Source organism: Chanos chanos, chromosome 2 (genome assembly GCF_902362185.1).
Source record: "Chanos chanos chromosome 2, fChaCha1.1, whole genome shotgun sequence".
In the NCBI taxonomy this organism is placed as follows: Eukaryota; Metazoa; Chordata; class Actinopteri; order Gonorynchiformes; family Chanidae; genus Chanos; species Chanos chanos.
The window spans coordinates 19,894,796-19,917,690 of record NC_044496.1 but is presented as its reverse complement, the minus strand read 5'-3'; the positions used below and the strand labels follow the sequence as shown (position 1 = coordinate 19,917,690).

Genomic DNA, 22,895 nt, shown 5'->3' with positions numbered 1-22,895 from the left:
CTTTTATCTTAGACCCCCACGTCATCTCAGACAACCTCATACTGCACGGCTGTAAGATTATCTGTGAGTGAAATTACGTTGCCGCCTTACATAACTGTACCACATGATAAACACGGTGTTGATCTCCGACACGGCACTGCACTTGATCATACAATTTTGTCGTTTGGCACTTGTGGATTCTAATTAATAAATGCTAATGTTCTATTTATCAATGAACTTTAAATTTGTTTCTTAGAGTTACTGTTTTATTATCATTTCTTGATTGGTGTATTTGTTTGCAAGCCTTTCGTGGAATTGTTTGCTTCCCACGATGTGCCTCTTTTTATTTTAAGTCTTCAGGAGATGTCAGTTTTTTTATTAGTTATTCACCTTTCTTCCGAATGAATTTGATTTGCTCTTTCTCCTAAGCTAATTTGTTGACTAAATGTTTCCCACTCTATACCAGCTGACCTACAAAAAAGGCAGAGGGAAGTCAAGCCTGCTTATGAAACACAGAAACTTACAATCGCAGGAAAAAACAGGTTGAAGTATCTTATCTGTTATCTGTACATTAATGCTATGCAAACACTGCACATAATTACATTATCAACATTGTCTATATGTATTATGTTAAGAGCAATGTTGTAAATCACCATTTAAGATATTTAGAGACCTTTGTCTGATAATCCTGTAAAGTAATGATAAGTATGATGTGCTCTGAGAAGTCTATGTTATGTAACCTTTAACCCACATTACATACAAATAGCTTTCAAAATAAAGGAAAGGTTGAGTGTATAAGGGATACAAAGAATTTAGGAGGAGTACATCAACACAGCTAAGCAATTCACATCTAAGCATCATGCTGAAGGTGGTGTATAAACAGGTATACGCGTAGCTTATGCTGATATTAACATGCAACTGGCCTGGAAAGGCCTAGTGTCCCATTCATTTTGCAACTATGATATTATCTAAAGAGATCAAAGTAACTTTGAAAGAGCAGTGAGTGTAGGGGTACAACTGGCAGAATCGTCAGTGATGAACATTGCTGAGGTTGCTAATGTCTCATGAGGTAAGATGTCAAAGGAGTTCTTGGGCTACAAAACTGAGGAAAAGATGTAGACAACGAAGTGTGTCAAAAGTGCATATTCTTTGATTGTGTTATTTGTACATTGTTTTGAGATGCAAGGAACATCTCTCAATCAGTCAATAGCAAACAACAACCCAGGGCACGAGGTGAACGCTCAACTGAGAAAGGCACAGAGAAGGATCCTGGGTGTGAGTTGGAATGCATAAAACCCTAAAATGCATAAAAACACAAATGCTCCCTTGTGAGTGAAGTAGTGCACCATTCAGGCAGTGGCCTATGTTGCAGTGGATAAAGTCATATGGCAGAACAGTCATCTTTTACCCTGTTGTTACCAAGTGTGTGTGGGGCATGTGGAAAAAGAAAATTACACGCTCAGTTGTTTATTTTCCACAGAAAAGAATTCCAGTATCTCTGTCATTTTCCTGCCATAGTCTTCAATCCTTGCAGGGCAAGGTAAATAAAACTAAATAAATAAACCCCCTTAAGTGTGATCACCTAGTTCCAGTGGTGAAGCATTACGGTCCTGTTGAGTGTTGGGTAAAAACATATCCAGAGTGTAAACCATATGCCATGGATGTTTCATTCACCAGATTTCAGCTTGTATGATCTCGAACGGGCAGTATGGAAATGTATCCTCAGACAATATTTTGTACCATCATCAAACAAAAAGCGCCAAACGATAGAATTTTTCTTGAAAGCATGGTATTGATTCCATCCAACACACTTTTGGGCACTTGAAGAATCTGTAAAGTTATTTGCAGTATATATTGCAGTTTGTGAAGGCCCAATACCTTATCAAGGTATTAAGATTAAGATTAAGATTAGATTAAGATACTTTGTGTTGATGTTCCTTTTACTTTGGCAGTTACCCATGTGTGTTTCAAATCAGCATGAATATCAAAAGAAATCTGAATCTAAAAACTGGAAGTGTGCTGTTGGAGCCAGTTTGTTTACTGTGGACTACTGATGACAAAATTCTTCAGTTGGCCTCTGGAATGTCATATATTTTTGTTTATTTACCAATACAGTTTGCAGTCTTTGGAAAATAATGTTGTAACATGTATTGAAAACTGTTACTGTTACTTTGTGTGCCAGTTATTAATTTACTAGGTATATGTAGATTCAGTTTTGATTAGTTCTGTAAGAACACCAGGTCACAAAAATCTGTGTCACAGTATTACACAATGTTTATCTTGAGGGTGGCCTGTTTGTTTATACTCTGCCGATGTTCTTTTCCTCTTTGTATAAAAGGATTTTTTTGTTGTTGAAATATGCATATAACTTTATTTGCATTGCTATTATAGTATGATCATTTACTTGCCACTCACATATTCTGGCTTTTTATTGCAGGACTAGATCTATACTTTGGACTGAGAGCAGAGTTTATGAGTATTGTAGGTGTAAGGTGTTTCTCTGTGTTGACGATAATGGTATTACCTGTGCTCATTTCTCAGTCAGTCATTAACCCAGCCAATTATGACCTGATAAGTTTTTCAAGACTTTACAGCTATTTAGATAGTCACCGACAGACATGTACTGCCTGGTCAAATTTCACACTAACAGACACTGAACAGACTTTGATTCTTTTCGATCTTCCAAACTCAGCCTGCCAAATAAAATTAGTGTTTGAAAAAGCTTATGACGCAGCATTTACTTCACTAGCAAAACTAAAAAGTAATAGTACTTACAATACTGCCTTAAACAATGTATGTTCTTTTCACAAGATCATCTCTTAAAAGATGATTAAGCTACAGTACAGAAAATATACCTTTGAATGAGGTACAACTGTTGCTTGAAATGAAATGGTCACTGCAGAGTGTCAAAGACAAATGGCGTTAAATCTTTGACTAGTATTATTGATGATAATGTCTCAAGTTTATCACTCATTGAAGTGGCTTATCGTTTTCTGCAGGCAGCGTGATTAAACTTGAATAGCATCCTGTCAAGCCTATAGATTACTCCTTGTGTATTTGCACAGGGGTCAGACGACCCTATTATTGTTTGTGTGCCACAGACTGTTGGTGAGGAATAATACTTCCAAGGCAACAGGACAAAGCCTGGCAGTCAGGCGGCCAGCCCATTGTTGGGGAGTTAGCAGGACATTTGGTGAGATTAGAGTGTCGTTTGGGGCACTGACGTCACTACCTTTTAAATATGGATGAACACCAGGTTGCCACAGTTAGTTGGTGGGCAGCGGGTTAAAATGAGCAAACACAGTCATTCAACGCTGCTACTGGTAGTGACTCTGCATGTTTTATCAGTTTGTGCTCAAGATGATTCTGAGGGTCTGTTGTGCCCTGAGAACCAGGAGGCCTTTGATGGGTCTTGCTATGAATTTGTGACTCTGCAGCACACTTTCCTTAGTGCTCAGGCCTGGTGTGAGCGGGGTGGTGGACACTTGGCCTTTATTCTGAATGATGAGATGCAACAGTTCCTCCAACGACACTTACAGCCAAAACAGAACTGGTGGCTGGGACTGGCACCTATTTCTGTTAACCTCACACTGGACTCCACTGCTACTGAAGGTAAGACTGAAACAGTAAAGAAATTAAATTAAATTAAATTAAATTAAATTAAATTAAATTAAATTAAATTAAATTAAATTTTAAAAAAGAGACTGTCACGTTGGTGTCACAGAGTAACAGAAGTGTTCTGTACATAAATTAGTGTTTGTTTAGAACTTTAGTGTGTTTGTGTATCAAGCAATGAAATAGATATACCTTTTTCCTATTTTTTATTGGAGTTATAATCTAGTAATAAATGCTAGTTGTGTCACATCTATATGTCCTTGTTATCCTTTGGTGAACCAGCTTTTTAATTGGTTTGCAGTGTATGTACCTCCAAGAATATTTTGTTTAGTTCTTATTGTCCTTTTTTCTTTTCTGTCATATGAGACAAGAAGAGTACAAGTTAATACAAGACTTGGAATATAAATGTTAATCAGACTGTTTTGAAGACTTCCTGCAAAAATCTAGAAAACATTAATTTCCAAATAAAATGGTCTTGTCCATTTTTTCTTTATCATATCATTATCAGTCAACATTTGCACACTAAGATGGACAGAAAATGTGCAGACTATCCAAACCAATGATTCTCTTGTGGGTTTTGCCCTTTGTATGCACAGGTTAAATCATTGCTTGCAATTACTCAGGCACTGTCCCTGGATATATCCCTTTGGCAGTAAGCTGTGGTCAAGAAAGGCTTATCTCATTCACAGAGACATTCAAAATAATACATTACAATTGCCTTTGGTTTACAAAGACAAAGACTCTTTATTCTTCTCACAAAGGAGCAGCCTTTATCACCCGCACATTGACGTGGTTTCCTTTTGTTGTGTGACATCTCTACCTCAGCCGCTTGGACATTTTGAACATGAAACTGTAGAGCATGTACCTTACCATAGGAGAATGGAGATTTTTTTTAAAACAGATTTTATGTTGCACTACCAAGAATCTACACATTTGTTTAAAAAGAAAAAAATGTGTTGAGAAATTATCAAGATTTAGTAAATGGTTTTTGGTTCTTTTCTGGAGTGATTTATTCATATAGGTTGGAGCAGAATATACTTTCTTGTTATGATGGCTCAATGTTATGATGAACCACTGGATTTAACTGGTGAAAGATATACCTATTTTTGATCAAGTCACAAGTATTAGTGACTGTTTTAAGTTCCTTTGGAAGCTGTAAGTGTTGTAGAGCAGGTGCCGTGACAGAGATTATATCCAAGATGAATAGTTCTTCTTCTTTGAAGAGGAAGACTGTAATGCCCCTGCAGTTTCAGACCATCACATGTATTTGTAAGGCAATCCTATTCAAAACAGGTGTGTAACCAGACCAGAAGAACAAGTGGAGCAAATCTACTGAGTATGACGTCCTGTACAGCAATTCTTAGCTGTGTTTGTTCTTGATACATTTTATTTTTGAAGTTTAAATATGTAACATTCTCCAGCACCTGTAAGACAGCAGAAAATTCAATAAAATGTTTTGGCTAGTTTTCTAATGCTTCTGTTACAGACTGTATGTGACATTTCAGTTGACTTCGCTGGCCCAGCTTGTTACTGATACAGTTGCTGTGCTGTGTATATGCCGTACCCTTAGGTCCCCTATCCTGGCTGGATGGATCCGATGTCAGCTATTCCAACTGGGTCACTGAGCCAGCGATGGGTGCTGGCTGTGGTTATATCTTGAGCAATTCTGGATATCAGTGGGAGGCAACAGCCAACTGCAGCCAAGAGCTGTACTTCATCTGTGAATTTGGTTAGTTTGTGTGTGTGTGTGTGTGTGTGTTAGCACCCATTCAAATCTATAAACAAGAGGTTATGAGAAAAAGCATCAATGTATTGTTGTATAAATATGTGGCAGACATTATTCATACTAAAAGCTGGATATTACTTCTTATGTACTCTTTTTCACATTGCATCAGAGTCTGGGCAATCTCTGGCTTGTGTGGACCACAACGCTACACTACAGTGTGGCTCTGGGCAGGTGATAGAGATTGATGACAGCTTCTACGGCAGGAAGACAGTACACTACTGCAGGGCCAGCACCTCAGCTGCCGTTTCATCCTCACAGGAGGAGTGCAGCTGGGTGGATGTGGTAGAAATAGTGACAGGTATGAAGTGAGTCAGAAATGACAAAAAGGGCTTAATGTTTTTAATCATTCTTATTGCTGTCTGTTTTCTACATTGTAATCTGATTTTTTGTCTTTCTTCATAATCAAATGCAATATTACACTCTTTGAAACAGATATCTTGTGAGGCCATTATAAAATATGATTTCATGTTATTTTAAGAAATATTATTGCTATAATTATCATCTTGACTGTTTCTTAATAGTAGTTGAGCTCCAAACAACTTAGATACTGTCCCTCTATTAGAAAATCTGACGTCACCCACTGGATAATACTAATGCGCAATAAAAATATGAACTTAAACTTCAAGGCACTCAATGAGAAAAAAATTACATATTGCATCACTTTCTAGAAACATTTTGCTTAAAGCTAAACACAAAACATAATATTTATTGAACTTGCACAGACAATACGGCTTCAATAAAGTGATCAGATGTCAGCCTATTACGTAAACCACAATAGTTGCATTAGTCCTCTGGGCTGTAGCATGTTAAATAACAAAGCCATAACATAACGCTTTCAGATTGCATGCATTTGATAGCATGAGGGAGAAATGAAATCCAAACATACTAATGGACTTAAATATTTACAGAGGCATTCAAACAATGAACACTTTTTAGTGCATATAAGCTTGTTTGTCCCGAATTGAGCAAGTAATGTTACTCGTAGAGATGGTAAACATAGAATGCATGGTATCATGAGGATCTGTTTTCATGGTTTATGTTGTTTCATATTGTTTCTAAAACTACTTTCAGCCCTTTGATGCATTACCAGTGTATGAAAGTGATATTACTAAAGTAAGTTTCAGTCCTTCAGTGGGCTGTTATAATTATTCAGAATCACTCTATTTGAACAATCTGTAAATGATCATTTTCAAATCCTTTGGTCAACCATAATGACAATAATAATAACAAAAAATATCGAACAGTTTTATGTTGTTATGTGGTTTTGTCATATTCATGTCGCTGTAGCTTTAGTTATATTGCTGAAAAAATGGTGCACTCGATGCAAGTAACTGTCATGTCATTGTTATAATTATTGTTAATGATTCTTTCATTACCAGAACACTGCCATGGGCTGCAGGTTTGTCAGGCATCTGCAGATGTGGCATCTTTTGGAGAACCCTGCCCGGGCCTGGGAAGTTACCTGTCTGTGGAGTATCACTGCAAAGATGGTCAGTGCACTTAATCTCAAATTCAGTTTCAGACAGCATTTGCTGCTTAGTATAATGCACCGCAATGCAATAACTGTGAAATCTGTGTTGCTGTTGTTGCCTGTAATTGTTTCCTTTCTTTTGCCATTCTTTTTTAAACCTCATAAAAGAAAAAAAATAACTAGAGGTAATGAAATTTTGTTTTAAATTTTTGTTTTAAAACATTTATGTATTAAAAAAACAGAAAACAGTAAACATAGCTCCAAATCCAGATCTTAACACTGTTTGCAGAGCAGCAAAACATTTTTTGTCCCAAAAAAATGTGAATGAAGGCATGAGCTAAAAGGTCCACTTCACTAGCATAGCAAAATATTAAATTATTCAGAGGGGTGTAGATTTTCTGAAAGTACTGTGCATATCACAGACATATTTGCTTTGAATTGGTAACCTGCAACAGTTTTTACTATAGATTTCTACCTGAAAATGAGCAGTTACATCAGAACCATGCACGTGTTAGTGTACTGACTTTTTCATGACCTTGGACCAATCACCTGAACACAGAAATACGTGCCTGTCTGCATGACTCGCATGACTCACACATAGCTGTCCTCTTATCTACTAACTCTTATGTACCGTTCACAGTCTTGATGGTATAACGAAATTGCCAAAAGCACCACAGTATGGCAAACACAATTAAAAAAAACAGACAAACAAAAAAACCTTTCTGTCCAGTTTTTGTTCATTCCCCTCAGTGTTCAGGACAAACTGTGTTTCATGTAATTCCAGGAGACTATCCGTCGTAATTCACAGCAATACTATTCAATGTTTTTAAGAGTGTAAATTCATTATCAGACTGAACTACAAAAAAAACCAAGCAATATTTATATAACAATATACCTTTGTTTTTAAAGGTTTGTGTGTTACTGCAGGTTTTTATATTTTTGCTTAATGATGAATGATGTTGAATAACTGGTTGTACTATATTACAGGACTGCACTTAATCATGAGCAAGCTTGCTGCTGTCTTTGACAATGTAACCATTACAATCAAGTGGCTACTGCACCCTTTTCAAGGTAACCTCTCGTGCACTTTGAGTGCTGGAGATGGGCACACGATTGACCCCTACATTCCTCAAGAGTGAGTTACACTCCATCATGATCTCAATCACTATCTCCTTTCCTTCAATTAAATAATTCATCTAATTTAGCTCTCAGTAATGTCTTACAAACATCATGCCCACACCTAGAACAAAATAATGAGTCATACTGAAATAAATTCTTATTTCAACCTGTCATTTTTAGGTTGGAAAGTAGTGTCATACATAAGTACAACCATGCAGGAGTCTACACAGTTGGGGTTGAATGTACCACCAGCGAATGGCACGTGACGGCCCAGAAAATGATCACCATCCAAGAAGAGTTGGGTGAATTTGGTGTTGTTAGATGCTACAGCATGAACCAGTCAATGAGCAGTGATAACTGTATGGCCCTCTATGGTAGCCTGATGACAGTCCAGGTTGAACTGGATGGAGGTAAAGATTTTTTTTTTGCCGTCTCATACTTATGTATGCCACAAGGCACAACACATTTTATGCCCATATAAAAACAGACTCTCTTTCTTCCATCAGGAACCAATATCACCTACAAAATCCAGCATGGTGAGACAGTTTTGGCCACCTCATCTGCTATCAGAGGAATAATTCCTCATAACATCACCTTGAATCCTGATGTCCAGCAGAAGCTGGGCATTGGCTGCCACCAACTGAATGTGGTAGCCTCAAATGGGGTGACAGCTGAGGATGTTTCTTTAGCACTGAAATTGTGCTTGGTAGAGCCAGTGGAAGGCTTGACAGGTTCAGTTATGTCAGAGCACATTCAGTGCCCGGTCTCAGAGCTGTATGTTAACGTCTCAATGGATCGTGGCGCTCCTGCACAGCTGCTCTTCCAAGTGTTGGGGGGCAACCAAAGCTTCTCTGAAATGAGAGAGATACAAAATGGCAGCATGCAACTTTTTACCATTCCAAACAGAATCAGAGGTAATGCAGTCCATTGGCAGTTACAGTAGGTTTTTTTTTCTTTATTGCTAATATATTTTTATTTTTATATATTTTATATATAATATTTTTTTTTTCATATTTTTGAGTTAATTTGAAAAACTTTGTCATTATAGGAATGTTACAGGTCAAGGTCAGGGCATGGAATGCTTTTTCAGCTATGGATGTAGATGCAGGAAACACAAGAGTGAGATGCTACAGGAATTCAGTATGTACCCATATCTTTGATAAACAAGTGCCTGTATATGTCTGTTTTTCTGAGAATGCCTTTTCGCCTCCCTGAAAATAATGTTGTGACTTCTAAGAGAAAACATTTACCATAAATCAATCAATTTTTTTGAGTAATCTAACAAATATTTCTACTAAATCAGACAGGAGAGCATCTCAGAGTCCAAAGAAATGATAACCTGGAAATCAGAGCAAATCCACAGAATCCAGCCATTGGCACTAACGAGGTTACTTTAGAACTTAATGGACTTCAGGGGAATCCAAATCTGTTTACATTCTCCTGGAGCTGCAGTAAGTTTGTTAAATTTATTTAATTAATCTTTAGCTGTAGAAAATGTATTATATTCATCCATAGCCACAGTAAATGTGTGGTATTCATCTTAAGCTGCAGTAAGTTCATCTGTAGACGATAAATTCTAGACAAGAATTCTAGATTCTGGAGGATTTTAGACTGTAGACAAGAATTCTTTAGAATTTGCTAATTTTTGATTTATGTGACTCTATTACTGGAAAATATTTGTCTTTGTAACTTGAAGTATGAACATTAAGCATGAATTATGATGTACTTAAATCTTTTGGCTTGTGCTTCTGTAAATAGGTGAGAACTGTCACTGTCCGGTCAGCACAACACAGGAGAGTCACGTGATTTCTGCAGACTGTCTTCCACAGCCCTTCAGGTTTTCATTGTACTCTGTGACTGCCACAAGACGAGTTGGGAATAGAGAGACACAAACAGCAACCAAATGTATCACTGTTACTCCAGGAGCAGATATAAATGTCAGAATAAGGTAAGAGTGGAGGAGACTACATTACCCCTATGTCTCAGATTTAAAGAGCTATCAGTGGTTTGTTTATAACTAGGCTTTTAGTTTGACCTGACAAGGCACAGGCCATATTTCAGAAAGAATCCAGATTACGATGCATTCGTAACATTAGCATGTTCTTGTCAGTACACCAGTACTCTAGGAATCCTTGTCATGTCTCAGTTACTAGATTACTAGAACTGAAATTACTAGATTACTATTACTATTATTACTAGAGACATTCAAATAACAAACATGACTGCATCTTATTGACAACTTAACTTTTTGAGTGTTTTGCTAAGGGTGAAGAGCAGGCCCTCTATTGCATGATGCAAGGAAGCTGATCTTTCAAATGCAAATTCCATTTATGGTCGTAGGCACACTGCACTCAGACTTTTCAGAGGTGTTCAATGTCCCCATTTCTCTAGATGTGCCAACTGTGATCCAGTGAATGTCAACAGCGGTGTTAATCTACAACTGGACTGTGAAGGTTGTCAGAAAATATTTTGGTTCTTTGAGGACACTTCTGCGGTTTCTGTAGGTGGATTTCGGTTGCATTCACAATAATTAACAGCATTCAACTAATTGATTGTTGTAATTATTTCTTGTGTTACCATGGTCCAGAAATTTACTAGAGTAAATGTAATTATGAGAGCATTTAAAAAGAGCTACCTCCCTTGAAATATTGTGACAATGTAGGCACTAAAGACATATAACATAACTGAGAATATTTTGCTCTGGACAGTCAACACCTGTAAATTGCATGTGTACTTTAAAGAAGTAAATGTTGTTAATAATAAAATGGGTAAAAAGTCCTCTTTAAATGACCTTCAGTGTCACTTTCACAGTCCCTAAACTTCTAACAGTACATTTATTGAAATCAGTTGGAGAAATTTCTCCAGAGAAATGTAATTAATCTATTTTGAACATTGGACTGATGAATAAGAAAGCTTTATGTTGATATTTATAATTCTTTCTTTTAGGGTCCCCTAAGCACCTGCTATGCTGACAGCAACATAAAGCAATTAATAAGTAAAGGCCAAGATGTTAGCTCGCTCACAGTGCCAAGCAACACTCTGACTGCTGCACAGCAAAATATCAAGGTGGTGGCTTATGGTATGTGCAGGGAAATTTTGGTAAATATTTTAAAATTGTTGCACATCGATATGGGCGTACTAACAAGTTTTAAATCTGTTTTTTTAGGCACACAGGGTGACAGATCAGGCTATGACACATTCACAATTCCACTGTTTACTGAATCCACATCTGTATCACCAACATCATTGTCCCCGACAGTACCATCACTCAGGCCTTCCACTGCATCCGCATCACAGACAAGTCCCTACCAATCTCCAACCCCTGTAAGACAACTTTCCTGTGACATTTCCCCATCTGTGGGAGATGTCCTCTCCCCTTTTACCATTACCTGCACACCAGTTTCATTCTTCTGTACAGCTGGGCCATGCACATACAGCTTCAGTACTGCCAATGGTAAGATTCTCTGCAAATGATTCTCCATCAGCCTTCTGCTAAGTAAGTTTTTCATAGGTCAATGTTAATGTTCTGTACTGCAGGTAATTACTTGTCCAGTGGTAATGAACCAGTGGGGAGTTTACTCTTCCTCCCTAAAGGAGACATAAACAACAATAAAATTCTCATTCTGGTTGCTACCGTTGAGAATACAGCAGGAGAAACCATTAACACGACTTTATCTGTGCAGGTTTGTTCTCAACAAGTACAAACTAGAACATTTTATAGAAAAATCCTTGAATTTTAAAGTGTGTGCCAGTTTAACACTTTACCATGTTTCACCACCACACTTTGCATTACCATACCTTATTTCATTGCTGTCTGGAAACATTATAAGTAGCTATTTAACCTTTAAGATTTCTGTTTTTACTTTGATAATAACTTCAGGTTGGAGACAGTAGCCTGGGATCCACCGTGCAGGATCTGCAGAACATTGTGTCAAATCAGGTATTACAGCTGCAGCAGAGTGGGCAGCTTACTGGGGCATCATTGGCACAAATATACCAGTCTGTCTCTGACAGGCTGAATGGGAACTCCACTGATGAGCAAGAAAAAAATGCAAGAGAACAGGTGAGAAAAGGAATCAGTTTCTTCTCATTTATGTCATTTTCGGATCATTTAAGCCAATTTTCTGAAGTTGCAAGTGGTTGCTGAATCTGATGTAGCACTGCATGAGACCACGTCATGAAAAAAGTAAGAGAAAGTTAAGATAAAAATAAAATGTTCTTCTATAAGGCCAATCGTTACCGATATGAACATAATAAAGGGCTATAAAAGGAGTATCATTTTAGTTTAGTGGTTGTGTAAGTCTACTGTGTGGAAGAAAAAGTTTAAAATGAGTTTCTTCTGTCCCTCACTACTTCTTTTAGTTGACTACGGAATGTTAACCATATCTTTGATAGAAAAAAACATTACCACCATGAACTTCGTTATGACTTCTCCTGTGCTTCAAGTTCATACACATGTGAATCTGTGCAATCAAAAATAAGCAAAACACTTTGTTGGCATTTCATGAAATATTTTGACTGAGCAATTATTTGAAGACTAAACAAACTGTCTTGGTTATATATACATCCAATTTTTTGCCAAGTCAAAATCCACCCAGTGGATCAAGTCTCAGTCCACTGGTAATCTAGATAAAATCTGTATCCCCCATCAGATCATTTTGCAGGGCATCCTCTCACTTTAATTGGCATGATTTGCTTATGGTCAAACCATTATTCTGTTCTCTCTGAAGCTCCGGGAGGAGATGTTGTCAAATATGGGTGAAGTCATAAATGGTGCCCCCCTCAGGAATCCCATGGAGGTGCAAGTGGCTGCTGGAACTTTATTGAGCCTCACTGAACAGGGTGATGAGTTAACAACAGCTGCTCAGGTATGAAAGAATACTTCCTGAAGACCTTGATCAAGACTGTGTCATGATTGTGTCATGTTATTCATGTTTTCTACCCACAGGTGCAGGCCAGTTCTCTACTAGCAAACCTTAGCGAGTCTCTTGCACTGATGACTTCTGAGGAGGTGGACACCGAGCAGATGTTGGAAGTGACAACACCTATTGTTGAAGCTGCTGGAAACATCCTCAAGGTGTCTGGAAAAACAGACAAACAGGTACTTCACTGTCAGTGAATTTGAAAGTGAATGTTAATTTAGGAAAAAAAAAAGAGATTAAACCTCTTCGATTTTCTCTCTTCATATGTGTAAGAACGAGATCTCTGCATTTTTACTCGACTCGATGGAGAATGTACAGAATGCCCTGTTGGCTGGTAAAAAGCCAAACCAGGAACCTGCTGTCCTCAACACCCCTGAGATCAGTGTGTATGTCAATAGGTGAGGACACATGTACAATAATATGTGGGATGATAAGTTCAGTTAAAAATAAGAACAAAATTGGTCATAGATAAGGCTATAGATGTGTGTCCAAGCTAAATAAAATCTATGTTATGTTGAAAATGCATATGTTAACGTGCTACATTTTTTAAATTATCACGTGTTCTGAAATGTATGGTGCCCTACTTAGAATGTCACCAGATAACCTTCACAAGCAGTCCTTCAATATCCAGAACAGCAGTGCTGCAAGCTTCACCCTCCCCGCGTTGGGTGCTGAAATCATGTCTATGAGAGAGCCAGTAGATGTCCGGGTAAGAAAGAGATATATTCCAGAAGTGTGTGTGTGTATGTGTGTGTGTGTATACAAAGAGAATTATACCTGATACATTGAAGGTTAGTCTGCTTGGGTTGAAAGTGGAGTTATATTTTATATAATATCCTCTTTATTTTCTTGAGCTGATTTTTACTATATTTCATACAGATGATGAGTTTTGGAATAAACCCTTTTTCCTGGAGTGAAGGGGAGCCCATCAGTGGTGCAGTTGGGGGTCTCTCCCTCACCACAGAAAATGGCTCCCTCATCCCAGTAACAAACCTTCCTGAGGAGATTGAGGTCAGCACAGTAATAGCTTTTGAAACAGTTTTAAAGTAGTTGATATGAAATAGTTTTAAAGTTATTGATATTTCCTTCATGCTCAAAATGGTTTAGGAAACTGATAATGCTAGAGATGGAGCATCTTTATCAGATTTATTCCACATGTAGAAATTTCTGGAAAGAAATTAGTTTTTATAGAGGCTAATCCTGAATGTGTATCAATGTTTTCCAAATCTCAGATTCTCTTACCACGGGTAGAGACTGTAGAGGTGAACAGTACACTTCTGGACCTGGGAAACTTCAGCACATTGATGATCAACGTGACTACACCAAACACGTCTCTGGTGCTGAAGCTAGAGCCCACAGAAGAGACAGCCTTACATCTGTCGCTGGGTTTTCAGAACTACCCCAATGAGACATATTACGAAGCCCAGACTCAAATGCCTCAAGAGGGCAGCTCACTAGGTAGTCAAAACACTGATAAGGAATCATATATTTTACATGCATTCTGTTTGGAAAGACTAAGAGTATGCTTCTCTGCTTATTTGTGTTTGTTTAATACAGAGGAGCGATACACATGGGTGCTGGGTCCAGGTGATATGACAGTAGAAGTAGGAGTGTACTACCTCCTTGTAAGACCTGTTGTTGAAGCAGGGGTGAACTCCACTAACACCTCTGTTTTCATCACATCCATTGCTGCTCAGTGCAAGTACTGGGATGAGAGCAAGACCAACTGGAGTGACTATGGCTGTCGGGTGAGCTCAAGGAGCTGTCATTTCACAGTCATCGTTACCAAAAAACCCCAAAAAAACCCATATAAAATTTTCTGTTATACTTTGTAGCAATGTGATATGTAAATACTAATGAGACACATGATTTAGCTAAGTGCAGTGGCATTAGTCCATCTGTAAAAAAAGGCATCCGCAGGATAGCTTTTTCAGTGTTATTTGAAGAAGCTCAGAGTAAGTAAGATTAAGGCAGCAGTCCCAAGGAAATGTTCACTTAGATCAGAGGGGAAAAAACACTGAGAAGAACTGGATTCAGACAAGGACCGGGACAGATATTCTCTTCTAACTCAGTGCCATGACTGGCTTAAAGGAATCAGGCTGATCTGCTGGACATAGGGATGCATGCAGCCACAAAATAATTATGAAATGACCATTCCAGTAAACTGGGTGTGAGTAAAGTGTAGAAGATTTGGTAATAAAATGTAACGACTGTGTGTCAGTGGAACAAAATCCAGACAAGGTACAACAAGGTACCCCTGTCACGTAGAGAGGTAGACATATGGGGAAGCATCAGGACACTATGCCTTGAGTACCCTTCACACTCAGATCCGGAAATCTCACAAAAAGACATGACAGTCTCCTAAGAAAACAACCTTTGTTTTAAGAGTGAATGAGTTTGTCAGTTGAATCACATTGCGCGTTTCCCATCTTCTCTCATCAGGTTGGTCCTCTCACCACCACACTGGTTACACAGTGTTTATGTAACCACTTGACCTTTTTTGGAAGCTCCTTTTTTGTCATGCCCAATCTAGTGGATGTGTCTCGCACCGCTGAGCTCTTTGCCACCTTTGTCAACAACCCAGTGGTGGTGTGTTTTGTAGGTGCCATCTTTCTTGTCTATGTTGTAGTGGTCATATGGGCACGCAGGAAAGATATTCAGGATGCATCCAAGGTTAGTTTCTGGATCCAACTATTCAGGCACCAGTCTGTCTTTTTTAATCATTTTTGTCTTTTTTGATATGTATGTTTGAATAGTGTAAAGAAAAATCAATATATCTGTAAAACTGGCAGTAGTATGTTTATTATGTAAACTGAGAATCGTCCTCATTGTTTGCTCAGCGAGCTGATACCGTCTGTTTGATATCAGAGTATGTAAATATTTCTATATATAAGTAAATATGAGTATGTCAGTATATGTTTCCTAAAAGGTGAAGGTGACAGTGTTGGGGGACAATGATCCCCTTGCTGAGTACCGGTACTTGCTGAACATCAGCACAGGACATCGCCGTGGAGCTTCGACCTCCTCTCAGGTTAGCAGATAGAGCTTGACATGCATTTTCAACTCAAAAATGAAACTTCTATGTTGTTGTTTCAAACAAACCACTGCTACCACAGGTAACGGTGACCTTACTGGGCACAGAGGGGGAGAGTGAGCCCCATCACTTGACTGATCTTGACAAGCCAGTGTTTGAAAGAGGAGGAATAGACATGTTTCTTCTGACGACACCTTTTTCTCTTGGAGAGCTACAGGGGATCAGACTGTGGCATGACAACTCAGGAGATCATCCCTCCTGGTAAGAAATTTAGGGCTTCAATCTCAGCCTGATTTGAGGACATGCAAAGTTTTTACAAACATAATATTCATGTTAGATATTTTACATATTTTGTGATGGTTTTGCTGTTCTCTCAGAAAATCCATGTAGAATTACTTTGAACCAAACGTCCTGAAACATTTACAATTATGTTCATTCAAATTTCAGACACTTTTATCCAAAGCAGCTTCCAGTGCAGACAGAGTACAAAACCGAGCAAATAGGTATAGAGGAGCTGATTGTTGCACAAGCGCCACTGCTAAATTATCAGGCTTGATACACACACAAGTATTAAAGAAAAATAAAAAGTAAAAAATAATGTGGTTAGCTACAACTGATATAAACTATTGCATGCAGAGTACAGCAACTGAGTGCTTGATTAATTTACATCATAAAAAGAGTCTTTGTGCTCATTGGTCAGTATAGCAGTCTGAAAGCAGAGTGTAACGAGTGAAGTTTATGCAGTTGACTTAATTCTATGACTTTAAAGGTGTTGTTGACAAATTTGATGTAGAGTGTAATAGCATGTCCATGAATAATTTTTATTGCGCAGGTATGTTAATAAAGCGATGGTACAGGACCTGGAGACCGGACAGAAGTGGCACTTCCTGTGCAGCTCATGGCTGTCCATAGATATGGGAGAGTGTGTCCTTGACAAAGTTTTCCCTGTAGCAACAGAGGCAGACTTGAAAGCGTTTAGGTGAGTCATATAGAAAGTGTGTATAATCCAGTGCTTTTGCCTGCAGCATAAGTGCCAAAGATTAGGATTTAATTCTCTTTTCAGAACAGCTCCAATACCAAACCCAAGCCAGACTCCCTTTCAGCATGGTTATCCTTACACTGGACTATTAGTTACCGTGTGTCTCATGTGCTTTTGCAGTAATTTGTTCTTCATGAAGACTGTAAAGGATTTCCGTGATGGCCATATCTGGTTCTCTGTGATCAGCCGACCCCCAAATAGCAACTTCACTCGTGTGCAGCGTGTATCATGCTGTTTCTCTCTACTGCTGTGTACCATGCTGACCAGCATCATGTTCTGGGGCGTTCCTACAGATCCCTCTGAACAGACTATGGACCTAGGTATGGCAGTCTCACATTGCATGGACTACATCATGGTACACATATTGCTCTGTGCAATTGGTATTTCATCTTTGTCTCCCTTCTGGCTAAAGGTCACATTGAGTTCACTTGGCAACAGGTGATGATTGGCATTCAGAGCTCCATCATCATGTTTCCCATCAACCTTCTTATTGTAAGTATCTTCAGAAATGTCCGCCCAAGAGAGAACAAATCTGAGAAACCTGTAAAACAACAGGGCAAGACTGAACCCACAAAGCAAGGAAAGACTGGGCGTGTGTCTCCATCTCAACCACCTTCTCCACAGAGCGATCACAGAGAGCTCACACCCGATGCTGTTATCAAAGTAGGTTCCACTCTCGTCTCATCTTAGAGTGAATTTAACTCATGGAGTCGCATGTTCTCTGTGGTGAAATATATTTAGGTACATAACATCAATTTTAAATTTCTTTATTTGCATACTTCAGTGTACTGCGTCATCTATAACTTACATGTAGCCACTTGTCGTCATTTCCACAGGACATAAAGAGAATAGCTCAGTCACTCTCTAAGGTTATGAAAAGCCCCACCGTAAGGCTAGAGATGGAGTCTGGAAAAACAGCTGACATCAACACTATGCTGTCAATGGTAGAGAAAATCATTCAGCAACAGAACCGAGCCAACGGTGGGTTTTATTCTGACAGCTCCAAAAAGGAGCCATCTCTTGCCCTCTCCTTGGGCTCCGTAAATCTGCAAGGTAACTTATCGGGTACTGTCTATACTGTACTGGTTTACAGATTTTGATTTCAGCCTAGAGACACTGATAAATCTCATAGAAACAGATGAGACATGACAGAAACATTGGTGCTAATTTAAACCACAAAACTCAGTCTTATAAAGAAAATACTGATAATACACATCACTTTTTATTTAGACTAAAATGGAATGACCAAGTTGTCGAAGAGGGTTTGTAATGTACTCTGTTGACAGAAAGCAGCCTGTGTGACAGTCCAGAGAGAATACCAAGTGACACTCAGAAATGCAACCTCTACAGCCAGTACCTATACAAACAGCTGCAGCATGTGGAGAAAGAGATGGAGCTTCTGGGACCATCATGCTTCTCCAACCCTGAGAGTTACAGTCAGGCTGTGCTGAAAGTTCAGGGCATGAAGGGACTACTGGAGTCTCAGCTCTCTTCCAGCTCTGGGAGGGAACAGATTGCTCGCAGTCCCAGCCCAGCAGAGGACTCTGCTGAGGTCGACGAAAAAAAGTGTTGTCAAAAGGGGTTACCCTGGTGGTTTGTATTTGTGGGTTGGATTCTCGTTGTTGCGACCAGTGGAGTTTCGGCATACTTCACCATGATGTACGGGCTTACTTATGGAAAAGATCGCTCCATCAGCTGGCTCATATCCATGGTGGTGTCATTCTTTGAGAGTCTTTTCATTACACAGCCCCTAAAAGTGAGGACCCAAACAATCTTGTCAGAACAATCTTATTTTTAACTCAAATCGTCTAGTGTTAAATACATTCATACACGGCTGAATTCTCTTCGCAGGTGCTTGGTTTTGCAGTCTTCTTTGCCCTGGTGCTAAAAAATCCTGACCAAGAAGAGTATGGAGATGTGCCCATTACTAATACAGGTAATGTGACCAAATTAATAAAAAATGTAGTCTACCAAAAATACAAGTCTTAAAGCCAGGCATTGTATTTCATGCCTTGAGGTGCATAGTTCTGTTTGTTATGACACATCAACAAGAAGTTTCCCTCTGTCTGTAGATGGTCCAGACACCGTACGGATTGCTAGAAGGGACAGCACATGTAGCTTTTATCAGCCCCCTCCTCCAACTGACATCGAGAGAATGAGAAACAACAGGATAAAGGAGAAGAAAGTTTTTGCCCTCATTAGAGAGATTCTCAGTAAGGCTGTGCATTCACTTGCTTTTCATTGAGAAGACTAGTTTTTTGTTATTTCCCATCCATGTAACGTTATTTATTAGTTAAGATGGTTTACAGGTGCATATTTGTGTTACCAAAATAACTTTTAATAGATCCCCCTTGTCTTGTACCAATATTTAGCTTCATTTAAAGCTAAGCCTCATTTCTGTAAAGTGCTCTGTAAAGTTTTAAAAGTAAATGAAGAGTATGATCCTCCTCTATAGACACACTTCTGCTCATACTGAGTTTGCATAAAGTGGTGAAAAGTAAACATGTAACCGTGCTGTGCACTTCAAACCTGTCTGAAATAATCTATATTTGCCTAAGTATGTAAATAATAACAAAATCTGTTTAAGTTTGGTATTTACAAGCTTTTGGTGTGAGACCTGTATTTACATTACAGTTTATGTTGGATTCCTGTGGATGTTGCTGTTGGTGGCATATGGTCAGCGGGATCCAAATGCTTATTATCTTAATCAGCACATTATGAAAAGCTTCAGGAATGGGATCTCGGATAGTATGAGCCCCAAGGATGTGTTCACCTGGGCGAACACGACGCTTCTTAGCAACCTCTTTGGGCAATATCCAGGTATTCGCTTAAGAATCACATTGCATTCTCTACTGAAGAAATGTTAGCATGAATAGCAAAATTGTTAAGTAATCACTTAAAGAATCTTCTCAACTTAAGGCATCATTAAAGTCTGTGATCTTTTTTTCACCATCTTTCAGGCTTCATCACAGATGGAAACTCAAAACTTGTTGGCAATGCCCGTCTTCGCCAGGTGAGGGTGAGGAAAAGCTCCTGCAAAATTGCCCGTTCCATGCACCAATCTGTTCATGACTGCCACGCCCCATATTCCTGGGATATAGAGGACATGGGCTCTTATGGACCAGCATGGAATCACTCCCAAGTGGGGGAGTTAAATAACTCTAAAGCATTCTTCACTCCTTGGCGATACCAAACCCAAGCCAGACTCAGGGCACATCCCATCTGGGGGGGTGTGGCTTTGTACCGGGGGGGAGGTTTTGTGGCAGACTTGGGTCCAGATGTACAAAATGCAAGCAGGTGGGTCATCATTCATCAACTGAATATCAACAGGATGATATTCTCTATGATAGAGAAATCTTTTACATTTGCCTCCATGTGTCTAGAAAGGTTGTTTTTAGGGCACAAAAAGTTCATTCTGTCTTAATATATGAATCAAGTTAATACTGTGCCGATTCATTAATTAAAAAAAAAAAACACTTTTTTGCACTGTGTTCTATACAGTTTACTCCAGTATCTTTTCGACAACACCTGGGTGGACATGTATACTCGGGCAATCTTTGCAGAGTTCACCGTATACAATGCAAACGTCAATCTCTTTTGTATTGTCACACTCATGTTGGAGACCACAGCTGTGGGTGAGCCAAAATCATCATTATCGTTAGATTATGAGAACCCAGTGAAACTGAATTATTAATGTGCACTTTTAAACCTTGTCAAGACCATAGTTATGTTGTTTTTATAGGTGCCTTCCAGTACCGCAGTGAACTACAGACTGTCCGTCTCTATCAATCTACAAGTGGCTTTCATGTATTTGTCATGGCATCTGAAGTTATCTATTTCATCTTCGTCCTTTATTACATGTTTGTTCAGGTCAGACTTCGCATGGTATCCTAAATGTACAGAATAAAACTCTGACTTGCTTGTAACTTAGCAACTTCTTTTGTTAAATTAGGTGCAGCTGATGAAGCAGCAGAAATGGGCATACTTTGGTAACAAGTGGAACCTTCTAGAGCTGTCAATCATCATTTTAAGTTGGAGTGCATTGTCTGTATTTATCAAGAGGACATTGCTGGGGAACCAGGATGTGGAATACTACCAAAATCACAAGGACCAGTAAGTGATTAAGAACAAAATGCTCCATGAGTGAGATCTGGGTGATAAAACAGAGTGTATACACACACACACATATATATATATAAATTACATATATATTAACTTATTACATTGATGGGCATAACTTTTGCCTCAATTCCTCGATACCTTTAGCACTACATGAGACAACACTGAGCATTCTCTTTTTAACATTTTCATGTTATTGTTACATCTTTTACAAAGGAAGAAACATTCATGGCTAGTGTCTATAAAAATTAAATCATGTTCTTATAAATGTGACAAGAGTGGCTAATTCTGGATTTTCTGAAATTCTGCCTCTTTGCTAGTTTTGTCAGTTTTTACGACACTGCTACAGCAGATGCAGCTCTGGGCTATCTGATAGCATTCCTCGTGCTACTGGCAACTATAAAACTTTGGCACCTGCTACGACTCAACCCTAAACTGCACATGATCACAGCCACACTTCAGCGCGCCTGGAATGACATCTCTGGCTTCCTCGTGGTCATGACTATCATGTTCCTGGCCTACTCCATTGCTGTAATGTCTATAACTTTCACCATTACTAATCAATTAAGAGATATTTTAACAGTTTTTAATCATGCTAGTATGGATAATGTGATATCTGTAAGTAACCTAGAATTAGTGCAAAGAGTAGATTTGCATCAATACCATATTGGAAATGCAGGAGAAAGGTAAAAACAATACCCTCCTGGTCCTAACAGGTTAACAGATCTTTCAAGCAACAGCATCATGCAACTGATGTCCCCAACAAGCACAATTTTACTAACGCACTCTACTAACACTTTACAACTTTTTACCACTTGCTTGCTATCCTAGCACAATGGCTGATTAAAAAACAATTACATTTGTATTTTTCACCTAGTATTAACAGTTGTTTTACTTAATCATTGTTAATATATTTCCTCATAGTGCAATCTAATGTATGGCTGGAAGTTATACAGCTACAGAACTCTTCTACACGCGGCCCAAACCGTTGTCAGCTTGCAGCTTGGCATTTTCAACTATGAAGAGGTAGGTGAATCATAATGTGCTCAGCAGTTTATAATAATGACCCCCATTTCAGTTTTCTAATGTGTTCCTGCTTTTTATAGATTTTAGATTACAATCCAGTTCTTGGTGCATTCCTCATTGGCTCCTGTATAATCTTCATGACCTTTGTGGTGCTGAACCTCTTTATCTCAGTCATCCTGGTGGCATTCAGTGAAGAACAACTGCACCATAAGGTACTATAAACTGGCTTCTTGGGCTGTACCAGCTAATGTTCATTTATTTTTCAATGTCGCAGCTTTTCTTCCATAACTGTCTTTTATCCAAACTGACAAGCATTTTGTTGACATGAGCTCTCTGCCCCACAGCCATCTGAGGAGGAAGAGATAGTGGACCTGATGCTGATGAAGCTCTGCAGTCTTTTTGGGATCAAGTGTAAAAAGAAAGAGACAGAAGAGTGTATAAAAGTGAACCATCTGACTGGCCACACGACCACACCCTCTGTCATATCCTAATTGCTAACATCTCTCTCGCACCTTGGATTTAGAACATATTTATTTATGAGAAAATACATGACATTTCTTCAAACAAAAATTCATTATATATTTGAAATGTATTATATCAGGCTTTAAGCAACACTTGTGATGTGTATCTTCAGCTTTAGTAATTAACTTCTTTGTCTTACTGCATGGACATGCAGGTTCACTGAAATTTCTTCACTGATTTTGTGAGAGTGAGCTTTGTGATCACCGTTGAAAATGATGAATAAAAAATGAAGCAATTATTGAAATGTGCAATGCGTAATTCAT

At 38.7% G+C, this 22,895-nt stretch overlaps 1 protein-coding gene across 3 annotated transcripts; it reads left to right on the top strand.

Moving 5' to 3' along the window:
* On the top strand, positions 1-22,856 carry LOC115804375 (polycystic kidney disease protein 1-like 2). 3 transcript variants are annotated; one of them, XM_030764780.1, is made up of 42 exons: positions 1-63; positions 446-3,591; positions 5,165-5,323; positions 5,490-5,678; positions 6,760-6,870; positions 7,839-7,986; positions 8,151-8,380; positions 8,477-8,884; positions 9,019-9,110; positions 9,274-9,421; positions 9,729-9,918; positions 10,362-10,470; positions 10,917-11,049; positions 11,137-11,424; positions 11,508-11,653; positions 11,851-12,033; positions 12,701-12,838; positions 12,919-13,071; positions 13,166-13,290; positions 13,481-13,601; positions 13,772-13,903; positions 14,125-14,350; positions 14,450-14,640; positions 15,335-15,565; positions 15,822-15,923; positions 16,009-16,187; positions 16,759-16,905; positions 17,086-17,285; positions 17,378-17,628; positions 17,802-18,018; positions 18,252-18,721; positions 18,817-18,901; positions 19,038-19,178; positions 19,600-19,785; positions 19,926-20,262; positions 20,467-20,600; positions 20,708-20,835; positions 20,918-21,078; positions 21,405-21,615; positions 22,009-22,110; positions 22,191-22,322; positions 22,455-22,856. In XM_030764780.1, the coding sequence occupies exons 2-42, from the start codon at positions 3,225-3,227 to the stop codon at positions 22,599-22,601; spliced, it is 7,548 nt and encodes a 2,515-aa protein (XP_030620640.1). In that variant the 5' UTR covers positions 1-63; positions 446-3,224; the 3' UTR covers positions 22,602-22,856. The 3 variants fall into 3 exon arrangements, with proteins under 3 accessions (XP_030620640.1, XP_030620641.1, XP_030620642.1); XM_030764781.1 differs by lacking the exons at positions 1-63; positions 446-3,591; positions 5,165-5,323; positions 7,839-7,986 and adding an exon at positions 6,452-6,493 and having other exon boundaries at positions 5,560-5,678; XM_030764782.1 differs by lacking the exons at positions 1-63; positions 446-3,591; positions 5,165-5,323; positions 5,490-5,678 and adding an exon at positions 6,481-6,493.
* The last annotated feature ends 39 nt before the right edge of the window (positions 22,857-22,895 follow it).